This window comes from Seriola lalandi, unplaced genomic scaffold (assembly GCF_002814215.2).
Source record: "Seriola lalandi dorsalis isolate HSWRI2012SDOR001 ecotype SW California unplaced genomic scaffold, Sedor1 jcf7180002054522, whole genome shotgun sequence".
In the NCBI taxonomy this organism is placed as follows: Eukaryota; Metazoa; Chordata; class Actinopteri; order Carangiformes; family Carangidae; genus Seriola; species Seriola lalandi.
The window spans coordinates 1,092,449-1,111,988 of record NW_019525075.1 but is presented as its reverse complement, the minus strand read 5'-3'; the positions used below and the strand labels follow the sequence as shown (position 1 = coordinate 1,111,988).

The 19,540-nt window shown below is 40.4% G+C and overlaps 1 protein-coding gene across 1 annotated transcript in view; it reads left to right on the top strand.

The window, feature by feature from the left end:
* Positions 1-19,540, top strand: part of bsnb (bassoon (presynaptic cytomatrix protein) b) — a 64,669-nt gene that overhangs the window by 6,611 nt on the left and 38,518 nt on the right. The window contains exons 2-3 of the mRNA XM_087176033.1: positions 2,162-2,552; positions 16,241-17,098. Of these exons, the coding sequence (XP_087032159.1) occupies positions 2,162-2,552; positions 16,241-17,098 (1,249 nt within the window). The remainder of the gene's footprint in view (positions 1-2,161; positions 2,553-16,240; positions 17,099-19,540) is intronic.

Here is a 19,540-nt window from a genome sequence, read left to right as displayed (position 1 = left end):
GCTAACATGCTCTGTTTTAACTCCTTTATTCCAACCTTTATTTCCACCCTTCTCTCACTGTGGACACGGGGCTGCTGCTGAGCCTGTCTTTGAAGATGACGGGCATGACAAAACAAGGTCTAAGTTGTTATGACAGTGGAAATCCTCCATTTCCATTTAACTATTGGCACTTATGCCTGAGGGTCAGAATGAGCTAGAACCAAAAGTTTACAATTCTGTTGTTTGATACACTACCTTTGGTCCCCTCTAAACACATAACTGAGGCCTGAACAGAACAGCTTCAAAGACTGAAAACAAGCCACAAAGAGCACTTCACAGAAAGTGATAGAGGCAATATAAAATATTTAGCATCTGCCTCTCTGTTTGCCAGTGTTTTGAGTAGTCTGATATCACATCATGAACAACAATAAAATCTTTTAATGGAATTTGGACCTAGAGCATCTCAGAGCTGAAGGGCTCCAAATATACCACTCAAGAAGAAGTAGCGCTGTTGAAATTAAGTTGCTGGTATAAAAAGCTATTTAAGAAAACATGAAATGCAGCTCATTAAAAATATAGGCTGTACTTCAAAAGGTATAAGCTACATTTTATATTTCCTGTGCAGTGCTTAAATGTTACGAGGTCTACAAACTAGGTTGCTTTAACAAAAAGCAAAGCCCCTAAATTCACCAATGTACCTGTGCCATATTCATCATTTCACTCAATCACTGAATCCATCTTTCCCTTACTCATTGTTACTCACTTACTTGCCGTTTTTCTCTCATCAGCCCCCTCAGTGTTACTCTCAATCGCCCCAAAAGGTTGCTGTGGTTACATTTTGCTTGCAGTGTCACTGCTGATGTAAATGCAGGTTAGCAAAAGAAAAACTAACTTGGAAAAAAAAAAAATCCCTTGAAAATATTGTCGAAATGTGGACGTCAAAACTAACAATTTTCAGTCATATTCATAAATGTAAAATGTTATTTCCATGTCACTTATAGATGGGATTGCAGCAATGTCCAAAGGATGTGATGATTGCAATGAAATGTGTGTCTGTGATTAAGGGACTCCTGTGGGCAGAAGATTTTTCCAGATTTTGTGTTTGTAAATTTGTGCTTGCATAAGAATAAGAAAGAGAGAATATAGTTCAAGGATTCAAGGGTTTTCTTTGTCACGTACACAAGCAAAATGTGCAGTGAAATGCTGTGAGGCATATTGTGCTAAAAGACTACTGTGGAAAATAAGAAGTAGAAAAAAAAAATAGAGATAAAGGTAAGAAATTATAAATATATTTAAAACCTTGAGATGTACACATGGCACAATTGTAGCCGAACTATACAATAAATATAACCTACATACAATTTCCAAATTCAACATATTTCATATTTTAAAATATGCAACTGCAGCTGCTTCAGGAGATTCTGCTTTTAACATTTACTAGCTGTGACAGCGTCTGGTATTGTTTTCACCTTGTGTGTGTGTGTGTGTGTGTGTGTGCATGTGTGTGCATGCATGTGTGTGTGTGCGCGTGTGTGTGTGTGTATGTATGTGTGTGTGTGGCATCATGGCAAGGAGACACCTGGAGACACCCTCTGTAGCAGGAGGTGGTTTTGAGTACTTTGGCAGGTGTTTTGTGTGTGTCTGTCTGTGGACCGACTTTGTCAGCATGTTAGTGTCACAGCCGTTTGACCCATGAGTGCTGAGTACTACTATGTAATAATGTAGTAATAATTCAGTAATGATTAATGAATACTCATGGAAGGTAATGTCAATATATTAATGGTTGTTGCGGCTGGTGTGATCCCATCACAACATGGTTGCTAGTTTGTTTTTTTTTATCATTTTTGTACTGAGCATGAAAATTCAATATTGAACTTGGAAATAGTATTTTGATAAAATAATCTTAATTGATGATCCATTTCAAAGTCCATTTGCTTGACAAACAAATTGTCAAAACAAATTCTACTGAACAAATACAATGGGATGTGGTTAAAAAGTGGACCTTGAGATGAGATTACTTTGGCAAACTATTTTTCTATAACTTTTTCAATGCACAGTATATCATAGTTGAATTAACTTTGTTAGGTGTTATTTCTTAAAAATCTATTAAACATAAACATCTAACTCGGGACCCAGGTCTAACTTCAACTTTTTCCTGTGTTCTCTTTATCATCTGTGTTAGACCACCGCCGTCAGACCCAGGACCTAAAGCTGGAGTCCAGAGTGGTCATGGGACAGGGGACAGATTAGCCTCCCATGATACCCCGCAGCATGCCACACCTCAAGGAGAGCAGGGCCAGGGTCATGTGGCCAGGAAGAGTCTGCAGGTGGATGTGGGTAGCAGCAGGACTGGGAGGTCCCCTTCTGTGTCCCCGGACCGAGGCAGCGTCCCCACCTCCCCTTACTCTGTGCCTCAGATTGCACCCATGCCCAGCAGCAAACTGTGCCCCGTCTGCAAAACCACCGATCTGATGGGCACTGGGGATGACAAGCCGAACTTCAACACCTGCACACAGTGCCGCTCCATGGTGTGCAACCAGTGTGGCTTCAACCCCAACCCTCACCTCACAGAGGTAGGCGGTGCCGCTCGAATGAGATTCACCAGGATGAAATCAGTGTTGTACATTTTTCATTATCAGATTTTTTTTCCCGACTCCTCTAGTTCTATAAAAGTTTACTCAACAACCAACCTGCTACATAAACCCAGTAAATATTGTCATGCATCTGAAGTCAGCACTGTTACAAACACAGTCAGCATCTGCCAAGGACGCATTCACGTGAAAAACAAAAACATCTAAAACACTGTTAAAAAAAAAAAAAGCTTCTGTGCAATCGACTGCACCACAAACAGATTCTGAATGAATTCAGGCATATGTTTTAACATACTGCCCAAAGGCGAAAGGGAAAGAAGCAATGGGGTGGCTATGATCAGGCACATGACTTTCTGAATGAAACGTGTAATATAAAATATAAATAATTTACAGACCTGTCTGCAGAGAACCAGGATATCCTTCAGAGTTCTCATGATTTTGATCAGGCTGACAAACGGTGCTTTAAAATATGACCATGGATCTTTATACTGTCAGGCTTTGATTAGCGTAACCTTATTTCCCCTGTGTGGAGCTATATACATAAACATATGAGTCATGCATGTATATCGATTGGCTGGTACATCATACAGATTGACAGTCTTTCAATTTTCAAGATATCCATTTTCTTTCCTCCCAGCTGTATGACAGCTCAACCTATTCATAGCATCCATAGCAGGTGTTGGTGACAGAGGTGGCATTGTGAAAAACTGTCGTCAGTACATACCTTTCATCTGCAGTGTCTTTATAAAGTATATTGACAGAAATACAGAGTGTGCATGTTTAAATTTGGATGAAAGTGGGTGGTTCAGGTGTTACATTATGCTCTAATTTGTCCTGTGGTAATTATTTCTCATTGACGTTTTGTGAGTCATGTTGGTGATGACTATTGTTTTCAAGTTGAATGAGACTGGCTCATGGGCTGGACTGCACCAACTGAATGGGAGTCAGGATGTGAATTAGTTGCATGCTTGTTGAGAGCTGTGAACTTATAGTTCTAGCCATTGTTCACCTTGATTGATGAAGTGTTTAATGATCTGGTGGACTCATGATCTTTCATCCACAGAGACCTGGTTATCACTCAGTCCTTTGCCGAAGTGCCCGCTAATATATTGGTCACTTCCTATTAGCTGTAATGAATCATGGGCTCTTATCATGAGCAAGTGCTACGTTCTTTTACAGCTGATGTTACACAGTAAATGTACATAGCAATTGGACAAAGCTATATCCATCCTTTCTGACAGAAACTAGTGAGGAGGCTCCAAATCATGCCCAGAGCCTCTCCCAAACAAAGCTTTTTATAACACCACTGGATGCGGCACAACACATTTCCCCTTCATTCACAATTATTCATATGCATCTAAACACTCATCACTGTTAACAGGTAGCTGAGAAAGCCTATTGCCTTCTTCCTAAAATAAATGACTTGCCTAATTTGAATTAAGCTATGCTTCACTGTTACTGTGAGTCAAGTGTGGCTGTGTCATCTGTCACAAAGTTTCACATCAACTCTAGTGAGTCATGTTGCAAATTGCAGCCAAGATGCAATGTCAGTTAAGCTGGCCTACAGGCTATCCAAGTAACTGCAGGCTTAATAAATACGAGGATGTTTAGTTTTTGAACTATTGAAGCGTGAATACAAATGTATGGAACAATGGGTGTGTGTAAGCTTGAGTGCATGCATGCATGAGTGCATATTTGTGTATACAAGACAGGAGACTCTGTTGGAAAGAGGAAGCTGTGGGTGATGGAAGGACTAGAAAGAAATGCGTGGACCAAAGTGGAGACAGACAGTAAAGAATAGATCATGGCAGGGAGTGACGGAGAGCATGGCAGTAAAGAGAACAGCGGAGGTGGATGCTATGGGTATTTTTCAGCTCAGCCTTGGTGAGCTTGTCAGATGCTGACAGGGAGAGAGACATGGAGGGAAAACGCTCAGCCTCTGGAGACCTGAAGATTTACCCCCCTAACCTACTTAGCATGGATTGGGCCTCTGCCTCACTGCAGCATATCTAACTCAGCCTTATCACTCATCACCGAAATTGATGATGGCCACGTTGTTGCCGATCAAGGTAATGATAATGCTGAAGACAACAGGAATTACAATGGATGATGACCGGAATTACGATTACAGTGAAGGCAAGGACAGAGCAGGTGAAACAGATAGCCATGGAAAGGAAGCGAAAAGTTCCTTCCAAGCAGGAAGAGACATTGTTATGTTTATAGATAAACAGCCACGTAAGTTAAAAATAAGATCTGGTATTTCATGGAGACATATATCCTAGAGATATTTTGACCTTTTATAATAAAGCGGAGACAGACTTCATGGATTTTGTAGGATTATAAAAGTTGTTTTCATTTGTACATCTGGTGTTTTGACAGAAAAATCACCTGTGGCATTTTCTCATAAAAACAGTTTCTCATTTATTGCAGCTCCAGGATTAGTCTCTTGATGACAACACAAGCCGGGTTCATGTCCTGCTTTGTAAGAGATGTGTCTCTGTTTACAATAGTTCACAGACACTGATTGATCTGTCCCAGATTACAGGGATAATATGAGGAAAATCTGTTATTGAAGAGGATTTCCCCTCAAATTACAGAAAGATGGCAGTGCTGATTAAAGTGTTGATGACCGGGGGCGATTCCATATCTGGATATTTTAGATTATGCTTATTCACCACAAAGTCCCAAATGGTATCTCCAGCCTTGAATTAAAAGTATAAATTACATCTTTTTTTTTCCCTCTTAACATTTAGCAAGAAACTTACTCTTGTCAGTTGAAATTTCTGATAATGATAATCCCTGTTCATGTAGCATTGTTTGAGGGATGATGATAATTCATATTATTGTATTATAAAATAATACAAGCCAGAACTGTGTTAAACCTGGTGACGGGAGTGCAATTTAGAGAGATGTAAACAGCGAGCAACAAATGGGTGTTATACGCCACACTCTGTTACAGAGCTGTCAGTCAGGCTGAGAACACAAGATTTATTTAAAGATGTAAGATGAGAATTGAGATGTGCAAGCAATCATATACCTGGGTTTGCGCATATGGTCATGTTATGATGTAGGTTGAAAAAATAATGAAGGAGGTGTTCGATTAAGAACATTGTGATGAAAGAGGGGAGGAGAAAGCCAGACAGAGTCAGAAATGAGACAGTCAAAGACCGACTCGGAGACGGAGAATAAAACAACAAAGAACAAGAGCTCAGAGAGATAGTGAAAATACCACAGACACCCCCCCCCCCCCCCCCCCCCGTGACAGTGTTCTCCCACCATCAGACAGGGGAACATCTGCTTTATAATTGGTTCATTTTCTATTTATAGATCCTACCCTCCTTCTGTCTGCAGTGATGGCCTGGTCCTGAGAAGCCACAGCTGAGAGAAAGAGGGAGAGAGAGCAGTGTGAGGGAGAGAGCTGTGTGGTGGGAGGGGGAGACAGGACGGGAGAGAAAAGCATCATCATAAATTAACCATAATAGTCAGTGTTCATACTAACGCTATGCAAAATTGCACTGATTCTGCACCGCAGTACAAAAATACACAATATAGAAACAAATCAAAAAATGATTTTGATGCACTTTTAAAAACAAAATGTTTTCTTTATGCAGTGTAGTGTGCTTCTCCATGATGGAGGCATCAACGTTGCCAAAACACTCATTCTTTGAGGTATTCATGAAATGATGATGAGATAACTTTTTAATGCTTTTGGATGAAGAGTTCCTTAGAGTCGCTTTATTTTTCATTTTAACCAACAATCCCACATGCTGAGGAACAGTTTTAGCAAAAGCTCCCACACAAAGGACTCTGAAGAAGCACTCTATATATCTCCTCCTCCCCGTCCAAAATATATCTAGTAGATGGCAACAGTTGACAGTTGCACTAGACAGATTTAGCAACCAAACTAAAAACTGTGATATCTGTTTTGCCAACAATATTTTACCTTTTGAAATTTTCAACAAAGATTAGACAAATTAGTATTTCATTGATATGGATACTTTTATCTAAAAACAATAATGTTTTGTCATTTAAAGCTGCACTAATCAATAGTTTTATATTAGAAATGGATCACATGACTACATGTAAAGTGTGTAAAGTAGCCACTCCCACAGAAATTATCACTCGCGTCTAAAGTTCCTCTCATCTTTACAGATAATTTGAGCGTCTTTCATGTAATTGTTTTGGTTTTATTGCTTGCAACTTTAATGTTTTGGTTGTCCTCCCTTTTTCAAACCTTGTTTCCAGAAGCAGCAGGCAGCTGTTTTCAGTAAAAAGCTAACACATAGTAACAATATCGACACAGCACCAAACAGCAGACAGACAAAGTTAGCAACTAGCTGATGAAAATGGTGGAGCATTTAGTAATTATAGAGAGAGAGAGTTGGAGAACCAAAGCAGAGCTACAAGGAGAATGAATACTGGACTCACATTTGTCAGGTACACAACTCTAAATTAATATTTATGTCGCTCTACATTGGCTGAAACATTTTCACCACAAACAACTTTATAAGGTGATAATATGTTAATGTTGTGTTTGCAGCTTGTTCCACTGCCCCCAAGTGTTAAAAAAAATCAGTTATTGCAGCTTTCGGGTCGTCCTTTGTGGGTAAATTTAGAACCTTGAGTGTAGTCCAGAAATAGTTTCCCACCAACCGTTTTTTTTTTCTTTTTTATAAAAGGGTTTTTAGCTGTGACTAGTAGCTGGTATGAGTCACACCGGTGGCCAGTCAGTCCAATAATGTTTCAGCTCCCTCCTGCACATGTACAGCTGTGTTACTATACAGAGTTATAGTAAGATACCTCCAGGTTTCTCAGGTGGAGGCGGGGGGGGGGGGGTTAACGTTGACCAAGTTCTAATCCCAAGGCTCAAAATTGATTTTCTCAAGATGCTACAATAACACAATCTGGCAGAAATAGCTTTCCATAGTGTCATAAGTAAACATTCTGTTACTTTTTCAAAGTGTACTTGGAGGCAGCTTTGTAGGTTGTGAGTGTCTCAGGTACAGAGTATTGATCTTAGTTTGAACTTCAACTTGTGATCACATCTGAACTCTTCAAAACTTTACTGCTTGCCTCAAACTGAGAGCTCCTGACCACAGTTAGGTTCCAAAATTATCCATGGTGTGATTTTTTTTTGTCTGAAGGACAAATAATAGCTTGGTGAAAAATGAATAAAACTTAAACTAAAACGATGCGGTCATATTAGTGAAGGATAAGTCCATTATACCTCAAGGGAGCCAGAGCCTACTCCCTAATCCTCTCAAATTAATTCAAATATTTAGCATCAGACATCTCTAATCCCCCTCTAACTTTGCATTATGTGGCACAAGAGATTCAATGGCATTCAGATCTGGAAGACAATGAGGTTATTTTATGGATCTGTCACTAATACTGACTTAATGATATTCATATGTGTTGAAGTTGCAAAAGATGCCACAGATGACCATCCAACATGTGTGATCTGTGTAAGACTTAAAGTAGAGAATCAGATGTGATTTCTCACACACAAAGAGTTTTAATGTTTCATATTTGGAGATACCATTCTAGTTCAGGCCCTCGAGGTCTGTTCATTTGTCATGCTTTCTTTTCTTTTGCTTTTTTTTTTTTAAAGTTTTGTTGCCCTGAAATGGATAGGCTATCTTTCTGATGCTGAATGTGTCTGTCTGTCCATCTGTCCTACCGTCCGTCCGTCCGTCCGTCCGTCTGTCTGTCTGTCTGTCTGTCTGTCTGTCTGTCTGTCTGTCTGTCTCTCCAGTGTGTGCTTGAAGATGATGAAGCAAATTAATGAATTAAAAGATATATCCTGCACAGAAATGTACTCATTTTGTTTATGAGACTGAACTGCTAATCATCAAAGGTTTTGCAGAGAGAAATTAGCTGTTTAATTATTTGTAAGGACAAAATGAACCATAGTTTCACTCTTGGCTTCCCATCAACAACAACATTTGGTGAGTTAGCGACTGAGGCTGTACCACTTCAGAAAAAAATGAAAGCCCCATGGCACATATGATACAGTATGTACTGTATATGTTCAAATAATTATTATATCATTATGATATACTGTAGCTATAACATATAACATATATATATATATATATATAGATATAGATATATATAAATATATCAGAGTTTAGATTAAAAAGTCTTGATCATCTAAACTAAGAAAGCATGCACATACCCCATTATCAATGCCTCAACAGTCTGACTCCTCAGGTGACACCAAAAAATATGGAAATTAAATATTTCTGAATCTCTATTAAATGTGCGATTGGATCACAGTGCATGAGGCTGTATTCACAAACTTAAAGTGGACAAACGATATGAACTGGGTCAGGAATCCAGCTGAGACACTACATGCTGAATTTTGCATATACCAAAATATTTTGCAATGAGAACTGCCAGCAACTAAATCTGGGACACCGGTTTAATTATTACTCCATAACTCATTGCATTTAAAGTCCCAGCTCACTATAGTCATTTTGTATTGGATCTCCAACACGGAATACTAGGACTCATCACATTTTGTCAGTCTGTGTCAAAATGCGGGCCCACATGAGCGTCTTTAGTCCATTTCTCTAACCCAGCTTCTGTAATACAGTAAGACAGAACAGACACATTAAAAGCTCACACTTTGAAAAAATTTGACATTTGTTTTATACGCAAACTTTAATCACTTTAATTATTAACCAAACTGTATCTGTGTGTCAGCACAGTAGCATCACTATTACACTCTAGATCCCTGTAACATACTGAAATGATTTGTTGGTCATTTTTCTGTCAGTGCTTCATGTTGAGAATGATCTATTGCAAATTTCAAAGTCTATAGCATTCTTTATACTTTTAAGATACATTATGCTTATTTCTTCACACTCCCTTTTTAGGCTTTGTGCTTTTTTTTTTAATCTACCAACAATTAGGACTGTATTTTTCCACAGTTTTCTTTAGTTTGAGACTTTTTTGTCAAGTCATTGTATATTTTCCATATGGCTGATCAGTCCACACGCACTTTTCCTTTGCAGCAGATATTCTAGTACTGACTAAAATGGGTGGATAGAAACAGCTGCACAATCTAATTTAATCAAAAATAGTTCTATATGTATGTGTACATGTTTGTGGTAATGTTTGTAATTTGCGGTGGTGTATTTGCGGTGGTGTATATTATTATTATTATGCTGTTGTCTATTATACAATGATAGCTACCTTTACAGTAATACACTGTAGTACAACAACAGCACAAAATGCAGTCTCAGACATTACAGCTGAGTAGAGTCAACATCTCTGGAGCTCAGACTCAACAAAAATGAATATCAAAAGCTTCACATCTTTCCCTCTCTTAAGGGATTACAGCACATTACACTTTTCTGGTGCTCATTATATTACGTTATATTACGTCCTAATCTCCTGTACTGTATATCAACATTTAATCGAATGCACTACAACTCTGTACTACTTTCCAGCATCCTTAGTAACACCATGGCTCCCTGCTGTGTATGACACTGCACCAGCACACCTGGTGACAGACACTCAAAAATTTTAAAAGTGATTTTCCCCAAATAATTTCTACTAGTCTTCCTTTGTTTTGATGAACCTCGTTCCCTTGGCAAATGCTTGGCAACATTTACGAGTAAAACAGATGTGTTATATATGGAGATTTTACTTGTGTAGTTGTTTGTAAAGCTGAGTTTGAGTTGAACAGAGGCAGAGAGAGAGAGAGAGAGAGAGAGAGAGTAGTTGACAGAGAGAGGGAGAGGCATTGAGAGGAATTTTGGTGTTTTTTGGCCCAGTTTGCAAGGAATTGATAAACCGTTGCATTCTAAACATCCTGATCCCCAAACTGCAGTGCTCAGCTGCTGTACGTACTGCATGGTGATACCGCATTGTGATCTCTGAGGCAGAGCATCTTTCTTTGTCTGCATTCTTGTTCGGCTGAAGTTTGATTCGGTCTCTGAGCGTGTTCCTTACCCAGCTTTCCTGGGGAAAGATGGACAGCATGATGTCTCGCACCCGTCAACAAAGGCAAACTGGAGAAGAAAAAGTGGGACACTGCGTACCTGTGTGATGTATGCAGTGTTACATCATCTAACATGTGCGAGTGTGTGTGTGTGTGTGTGTGTGTGTGTGTGTGTGTGTGTGTGTGTGTGTGTGTGTATGTGTGTGTGTATGTGTGTTTCTACCTCCCTCCTTAGCTATCATTTTCCTTTACTCGTTAAATTTGTAATTTACAGGATCATTCTGTCACAGGGATGTTGGTCCGGGTTGTGCTGCAACATTACTTTACTTAAAGACATAATTTGTCATCAAATGTAAACAGTTTTTGCCCCACTATAAAAAAAAAGCACAAGATTGTAATCTGCACTCAGTTTATTTATTTAAGTACATTTACTCAAGTACTGTACTTTTTGAGGTATCTGTACTTCATACTTCTACTGCACTACATTCTGGAGGGAAATATTTTACTTTCTATTCTATTCTTTTTGACAATTTTAGTGACTAGTTACTTTGCAGATTCAAATAATAGAATCAATATAGAATATAATCAACTGATAACTTGGACCGTACATATAGTGGTAACAATTAACCCCTACATTAAAGTAATACTTAGACAGTAATGCATCTGTAGTTAAAATCCATTACTTTAATACATATGATTCTGAAATGGCAAATGCTGCATAATGAGCATTTTTACTTTGAGTATATTGTGATGCTAATATGTACTTTTATGTCAGTAGAATTTTGAATGCAGGACTTTTACTTGTAGATCAGTATTTATACACTGTGGTACTGCTACTTTTACTTAAGATCTGAACACTTCTCTAGTCACAGAGTGTTTTATTGTAGGCTAATACATTGAATGCCTCGTGGTAACAGCTTCATCTGAGTTATTATTGTTTTCTGATGCTGTTAATTGAATTATGTTTGTAAGCACAGCAGTGAATGAACTGATATTTTCAGTTATGGTCAGTTAAAAAGTTAAAAAATTACAGATTGGTCTTGTAAAATTAGCAATCTCACAGTAAAAAAAAGAAAAACTGGCTTGCTGGCACTATTCCAGTACCAGTAAGCCAGTGTGACAGTGAGCCAGGAGCCAGGAGCCTGAAACTTAAAGCAGTTAAATGAATTTCATTCATTCATTTGCCATACCGCATATCCTTTCAGGGTCGGGGCGGGCTGGAGGCCAATCCCAGCTGACACTGGGCAAGGCCAGAGTACCACAGGTTGCCAGTCTATCACAGGGCTGACATATAGAGACAAAGAACCATTCATGCTCACATTCACACCTTCAGGCAATTTTACAGTTGCCAATTTACATAACCTGCATATTTTTGGACTGTGGGAGGAAGCCGGAGAACATGCAAACTCCACGAGGAAAAACCCCAGCACCACTGCACCACCGTGCCGTCCTAAGTGAAGTTCAGCCATCATTAATTTGATTATTTACACACTCAAATATATCAGAATGTCTTAAAAAAAGGTCTATATGCATTTTAATGTTTTAGCAGCTCTATACATTTCAGTTGTACAGAGTCTAGCAAGGCATCAGATTTAATTAACTTAATTCAGCAGCTGAGAAAACAGTCTAACCACAAGGTCCATTTAATAGCTGTTCCAAATCTTTCAATCACACAGCATGATCTTCACTAGCAGATGGAATTTGCTCAGTGGTCATGCAGTTGTAGACTTTCAGGTTTCTTTTTTTTCTCACCCCTTTAGCTTTAGCTTTCAAGTCAACGTGGACAAGAAATAATCTGATCTAGTTCTGATCCAAATCTGCATAAATTCAAAATGTAAATATGTGTGTGAGTGTTGCAGAAGATGCTTTGCTCTCATTATTTGATCCATATCCAAGTCTCTGTGGGTCCTTGCTTCTAAAAGGTTCTATTTCTGGCACCAAGTCGTTCTTCATGAATCCACAAGGCTCGAGCATCCTGCTGGCAAAAGCTGAGTTCTCGTGGAACTGTGGGATCAAGTCCAAGCTCATGACCTTTGACGTGTGTCATACCATTGTACACAAACACACACACACACACACACACACACACACACACACACATACACACACACACACACACACACACATGCACATATCTAGCAAGCTAAAGCAGTAATTAGATCCATGTATGAAGGTAAGGCTGGATGAGAGCCATCAAAAATGTATAGATGAGATAGAGATACAGATGGAGGAGCAGAGTTAGCGGGAGTGATGGGATGTGAGAGATGCAGATAAGAAGGAGAAATAAAGACGAGTGAAGGAGAACAAGATGGAGGGTTGCAACAGAGAACTGATAGAGAAGGAGAGCATGAGACAGCGAGTGTGCAGTACTTTTGTTTTTTGCTGATACAGATCAGATTTCATAAAGATCCACATGATTGCCTCATAACAAGGGGGGGGGGGCGCAGGGAGGAATGAGATGGAGAGATGAGGCGGAGGCAGGCAGAGACACAATGAAATTGATAAATAGTTGCTTGCCCTCCCTGTAGCTGCTTTCTTTGTTTTTCCGGTTAGTTTTTTTTTCCCACAAAGAGCTTAATATGATTATCCTAACTGTAATTTGGAAAGAAAAAAAAAATCAAGGACAATACCAATGACAGAAAGAGGAGTTCCCACTTATGAATCTCTGATTGGATGAAGAGTCCCATGCAGGATGGTGTTGTGTTGCGTCAGCGTTGGCTTATTTCACTGTCCTCGTAACTCGGACTGTCCCCATGGTTCACCTCTACTCCCGGCTTCTCAGTTTCCCCTGATTGACAGTGAAAACCATGAACTCATCACTCCTACTGAGGATTGGCAGGGGACCAGGCACTGGGCTAAGATGCTGCTGAGCCTGTGACTTACGCTGTTTACAATGACTTACTGAATGACTGACTTAGAGACACACTGAGATACACTGTAAAGTACATGGAGTAGTTACTAAACATTTTAAAGCAGTGAGCAGTGCAACTTTGAATGAAAACATTAGTATACATACACACGAGATCATTGTCAGTGCAAAAATGTGTTTAAAAGGAAATCATATATTTATCGCAGTTGTATCTTTATCACATTGTATTATGATGGCATTAAAGAGTAACTTAACACCAGGCTGAAAAACAGTGTTTCACTGTCCTGCTGTTTAGAATTTCAACCTTCACACCTCTGACCACCTGTCAGTGGTGCTGGGTGTGGTCTGTCACACCTGTAAGCAGAATTAGATTTTCAGAGAGTATTAAGTTACTCTTTAACGACTTGCTATCCAGCAACACAACACAGGAAGTAAGCTAATGTGCATGATCTTCCTGATTGGTTGACCAGAGGAAGCAGTCGTGAGTGAGCGCAACACCAGACCTAAAGGAAATACTGAACAGATCGGCGCTGTAGGCAGTGATTCTGAGGTCTGGAACCAGGTTCCTGTACTTCTGACTACATCAGTGGGTTTCTGATATGTGCTCTGTTGCACCTGTGGCTACAGCACACCGATGCTATCAAGGCATACTGAACACACCAAGTACATTTCTACATCACTTCATCAAAGACCTTTACCACCGGAGGCCAGCAAAATTAGCCTGGTGCCAGACCTCTGAATCACTGCCCATATCTTAATTTTCCTGAGCAGTTCAAATAGCGAATAATTATTCATGAATAATGAAGTGCAACGAAATGACTATATAGTCTTATTACCAAGCGACAGCAAAATTAGATGTTAACAGCAAGGGTTTCTTGTTTAACTAAAAGTCACAGAACAGCAGTGAGTCAGTGCTTTGCCACATACTACACTTTAGGTTCAGTGACTCATAAGACTATAGCTAAACTGTGAAGGGACAGGCTGCCCGCTAGCTTGTCTAAAATGTATTTAACAGACAACATATGGAACAATGCTCGAGGCAGTCAATAATATTATGCAATTAAAATCGAATAAAGCAGTGCAGGTTATTACATGTGCAAAGTTCAGCATACAATTAGCGTCACATTTACAGCCAATCATATTTAGTATTGCTGCCCATGTAAAATTCATCATCAATACTATATGACACAGTAGTAAACAGCCATTGTAAAGTTTTGATTATATGTGTATCGTAAAAGTGTGTTGGCTGATTTTAAAACAGTAATATTGTATTGAATTGTACTTCATAGTCAATGGTTTAAGCAATTCTAATAAATGTCAAAATATAGGGCTTATATAGAGACTACCACCATGTGTATTTATGAGTGTGTGTCTTGTTTGTGTGTTTGTGAACTTGTGTGTGAATCACTGTCCCATGGCCACAGGCCCTCCTGATTTCCTGATATCCTGATTTCCTGATTTCTTGATTCCAGTGCAGAAGTGAAACAATTTCCTTTGCTAAACACTCTCAGCTGATTGAAATCTTTATGAATCCATCTTTACAGGATGAAAGGGGATTTTGACCCAAAGGCATAAAGGAAAAGGCTGGTGGCCAGGCTTCCCACCTCGCTCTTTGTGCCCCAGACCTCCAACCCAGCCACAACCCTCACACAACCTTTTTCCGCCGGTATTTATAATGCATTAAGGCATTATGTAATGACCACGAGTCCAAGACAGCTACAATAGAGCGGCAGCTGTCAGAGCACCAGGATGCCAATTACCACATATGGCCATGTGCCATCACTAGGGCCTCTTTCTGCCTTTCACCTTCTTATGTGCCTATATGGCTCAGAAAATGAACAGGAAAGAAGATAGGAGAAGCCAAGACATAAAGGAAAAGAAAAAAGCAGGAGAAACAAGAGGAGAATGGTGGGAGGATTTTAATGAGGAAGGGAACATGTGTAATGAGAGGGAAAGTAAGAGAAAGCAAAGAGGGAAGATACACACAGAAGACGCGAGGGAAGATTACAAAACCATGGGCAGCCATGATTTATTGAAGGAGTCCAGAGTTCACCCCATCTGTCACATTTATTTCCCACACATTTGTTTCCGGGTAAATGATGTTTACCAATAAAAGCCCATGCAGAGGCACGGGGACGCTTAAATCCTTCCTGAATGAGATATTTTACATCATTCACAATTATTCTTTTATTCAATCATTTTCGAAACCCAATTTTTCCTATTCAGATCTGGCTGGAGGCTATCCCAGCATACATTGGATGAGGGGAAGGGAAGACAGCCAGGCTGTCACACAAACGGACCAACACATTTATTTTTCACATTAACATTCAACATTGTAGAGTTTTAGTTTTTTATCTTATTTGGATCTCTTTGGACAGTGGAAAGAAAGTGGAGCATCCAGTAGAAACCCAGGTGGATGAAGGGAAAAATCTGTGTTGTACTTTATCTTTGTTTGATTATTTGAGTTTTTTTTAAGTTAAGCAGTTCTTCACTTAAGCATTTTTGTTGAAGGAATAGTTACATTTTTTTGCTTTGTGGCTGAGTTATATAAGAAATCTGATACCACTCTGGTGTCTGTACAGTAAATATGAAGCTACCATCAACAGCCAGTTAGCTTAGCTTAAAAGCATATAGACTGAAAACGGGAGGAAACAGCTTGCCTGATTCTGTCCAAAGGTAACAAAGCTCCCCAAACCTTAGCATGAAAGCAAAGCAAATAAGCTTATCTCCCAGTATGTTGAATTATTCGTTTAAATCCCGTTCTCTAATTCTCTTTTATAGATTGAATGGTGAAGATTAGATACTGTAGCATATGGTCATTGTTTCGTTTATTTTTCTTTTTCTTCACAGGTGCAGGAGTGGCTATGTCTGAACTGTCAGATGCAGAGGGCATTGGGGATGGACATGACCACACCACGCTCCAAGAGTCAGCAACAGATACACTCTCCTTCTAACACAGCCAAACCAGAACTCACACCTGATGCTTCGAGTCAGCCCGCACCCGCACCCGCACCCGCACCCGCACCCGCACCCCAGACACAGACCCCTCCTCAGACGCAGCCGCCAGCACAAGCTCATCCAGCGCCTGGCCCTCCCAAACAGACTGGTCCAGCTGGCCCAGGTCAGCCACTAGCTAAGCTCCCTCCAGGCGCAGTCCCTCTCCCCGGCATAGCCAAGGCCCCATCCCAGCCTGATCTATCTCGCAGCTCTCTCGCCCACCAACCCCAGCACCCCCGTCAGGACCAGACTCGCAGTGCGGGGAGCTCCCCTTCACGACAGCCCCCACCTCCAGAGCAGACGTTTGGGAAGTTGTTTGGCTTTGGTGCTTCTCTCCTTAACCAAGCCAGCACTCTCATATCTGAGACTACTCAACCCCAACAACAGCACCCAAAACCAACCCCCAAACCAGGAGGACCTCCTGGTCCTGGACCTGGGGCAGGTAAACCCTCAGGACCTCAGCCTACACAACAAGGGCCTCGGGCCCCTGTGCAGCAGCAGCAGCAGCAGCAGCAGCAGCAGCAGCAGCAGCAGCAGCAACAACAGCACGCTCCCCCAGACTCCTCTAAGCCCAAAGCTTGTTGCCCTCTCTGTAAGACAAATCTCAACGTAGGCAACACAGAAGAACAACCCAACTACAACACCTGCACACAGTGCCACTCCCAAGTGTGCAACATGTGTGGATTCAATCCCACTCCACATCTAGTTGAGGTAAGACTTTGATTTGATCTGTCTGGCTTTCACTTGTGTATAACAAAGTGTCATTTGGTCTCTAACAGCTTGCCCACCATGGATTTGCTAAATGAAATGATTTATTGATGTGTTTTTGTGAAAAATGCTGTGTCACCATGCAGGTCAGTTGGTTTTGTTATTATCCATTTGTGGCTGTCTGCTCTTGGAGTGAATAGGTGCATTTTACAGAGAAGTCCTGTGTGCATCAATCAAGTACTTGGCTTTAGGTGCTGTCAACAATTGCCTCTGCTCTTTCTGTCTCTGAGGTTCTTCATGATCCTCTTATTGTATGTCTGTGTTGGTTATATAGTTTCCTAGTGTTTTTCTTTAACACAGAGGGATGAACACATTCCTATCAAAATATGTAATGATAAGAACCGTTGAAAAGAACAGGTTGATATTTGAATTTTTTTGGCAGCAGGTTTCTGTATGCAGCTTGTACACACACAGCTTTATGTAAGCCTGTGAGCTTCTTCTCTTTCCTCTCTTTCCTTCTCTGTGTTTCTCAGTCAGGACCTGCTCTGTTCTGCTCTGTCAGGGCCTTTCATGTAGTTAGCAGAGTGAAGTCCGGGCTCTGACTCACCTCATCAGTGCTCGCTCTACCCTGAAGCTGCACTGAAATATATGACCAATCTACAGGAAATGGAGCCTGATCAAGTTCAATTTAATGGATAATTTTAGTATTGATTAGTCACATCCAGGGGTCAGCTGAGAGTGTATTCCTCCCTTAAGTGCTCCCTTGTCCTCTGTCATGGTGGGAATCCAGTTGGTAAGAACAGGGACTTGCAGTGGCTTCCAGAGCCAGGCAATAACAGAGTTTAATTATGCAAATCAAGTCCAATTGAATGATAGCAGTAATAACAGGCTTTCTGCAGAGCGCTGGCTTTTTATGGGCGAGCCTTGTCTTCCCAGGCATCTGCTTGTCACAGGCACTAGCACAGGCCATTCATAGATTGCTATGGAAACAGAGAGATAATTTGTTTGTCAGGCGTCCTTTTCATGCTTGGCTGATGAGATGCTTTGAGTCTACAAAAACTTTGAGACTGCCATTGCTCTGTTTTCATGAGAGACTCCGTTATTAGGTGCGTTGTGTTTCTGCTCTGCTGGCCCCATCTGCAACCCAATCCAGCATAAGGTGCATTCTTTCCAAACCCGTGAACAGTTTTTGTTGTCATTCCATGTGAGCTGGCAGGTGGGTTGCTTCAGATTGGGTGAGAACCATTTGGACATGGTGTGAGGCTTTGTACTTTGAATCTAGGTTTCTCAGTTTGATTTCCACAGCCTGTTTGGCACATTCATCCTCCTCATCCTCTCCTAATCTCCCCAAACTTTTCTGTTTCACTGCGTCTGCTTTTTCTTTGTCTTTTCCTGCCTGTTGCAGGCAGAATTATGATCATCTGTCCCTATTCACAAGGGCGTGGTGGCAGAGACTGTAGGTGCCACACTTCTTCGTGTGTGCCGCTGGTCTCTCCATGTGTTTTATAGAGCATCTTGATTTGGATGCAAGACTGGAAAGCCCTTTGAGTTTAATCTGTACTCACAGGCTGAGCAACTGGGTTGAGACTGAACTGAAGAAACCGTTTATCAAATGAAATGTATTGAAAGGACAACAATAACAATAATTATAACAATTAATCTGTATCTCAGTGCTTTCTGAATCTACTATCCTGTCTGTGGTTGTCAGCCCATTGGTTCTTACTGAAGATGTAAATTGAAAAAAGTGTTCAAGAATATATACATTCATTTAGAGGTTAAACTATTTCCTAAAACAGCTGGGCCCTGTAGTTTTTAAGCAGATGGAATTGTATTTGTTGTGGCCAGTTTCACTTGCAGACCTGGTGCTCCAGTGAATACAGCAGCAGAACAGTGTATATGGGCTCAACTAATAAACTACCGAGCCCATGCTCAGCGTAATGAAAAAAGATGTCACCCAGTTCAATGGTGTGGCTCATTTATGTGTTTTTAATAGCTTCTGGACAACAATGGAGGTCTGTGCCACAGAGGAATAAGCTATGTTAGGCTTTGGCTACACAGGCAATACCTGTTCTTTTTAAAATGAGCAAAGAAGTTTAAACTCCTTTTACTTGGATCATGTGTCACCTCACATATAAATGCTGCTGTTTTTTCATCTGCAAGAAGAAAACAGTTTTTAGTAAAAAAAAGTCCTCCTGCGATACTCACAGCTCCGGAAATGCTTCCACTAATAGAAAGTGATGATGCAACTGTGGAGAAAACACAAATGAGCTGCTGATTATGTGCCAAAGTAATTGAATCAATTAGAAAAAAACAATAAATGGTTAAATTACAATCTCTATAAAAAGTATGCGGCCAACCTTGGACTTTTGGGGGTTTTGTTTATTTACTACATTAAATGACAATGAATGTGATTATAACAGATAAAAATGGTTCACTCTCTCAAAA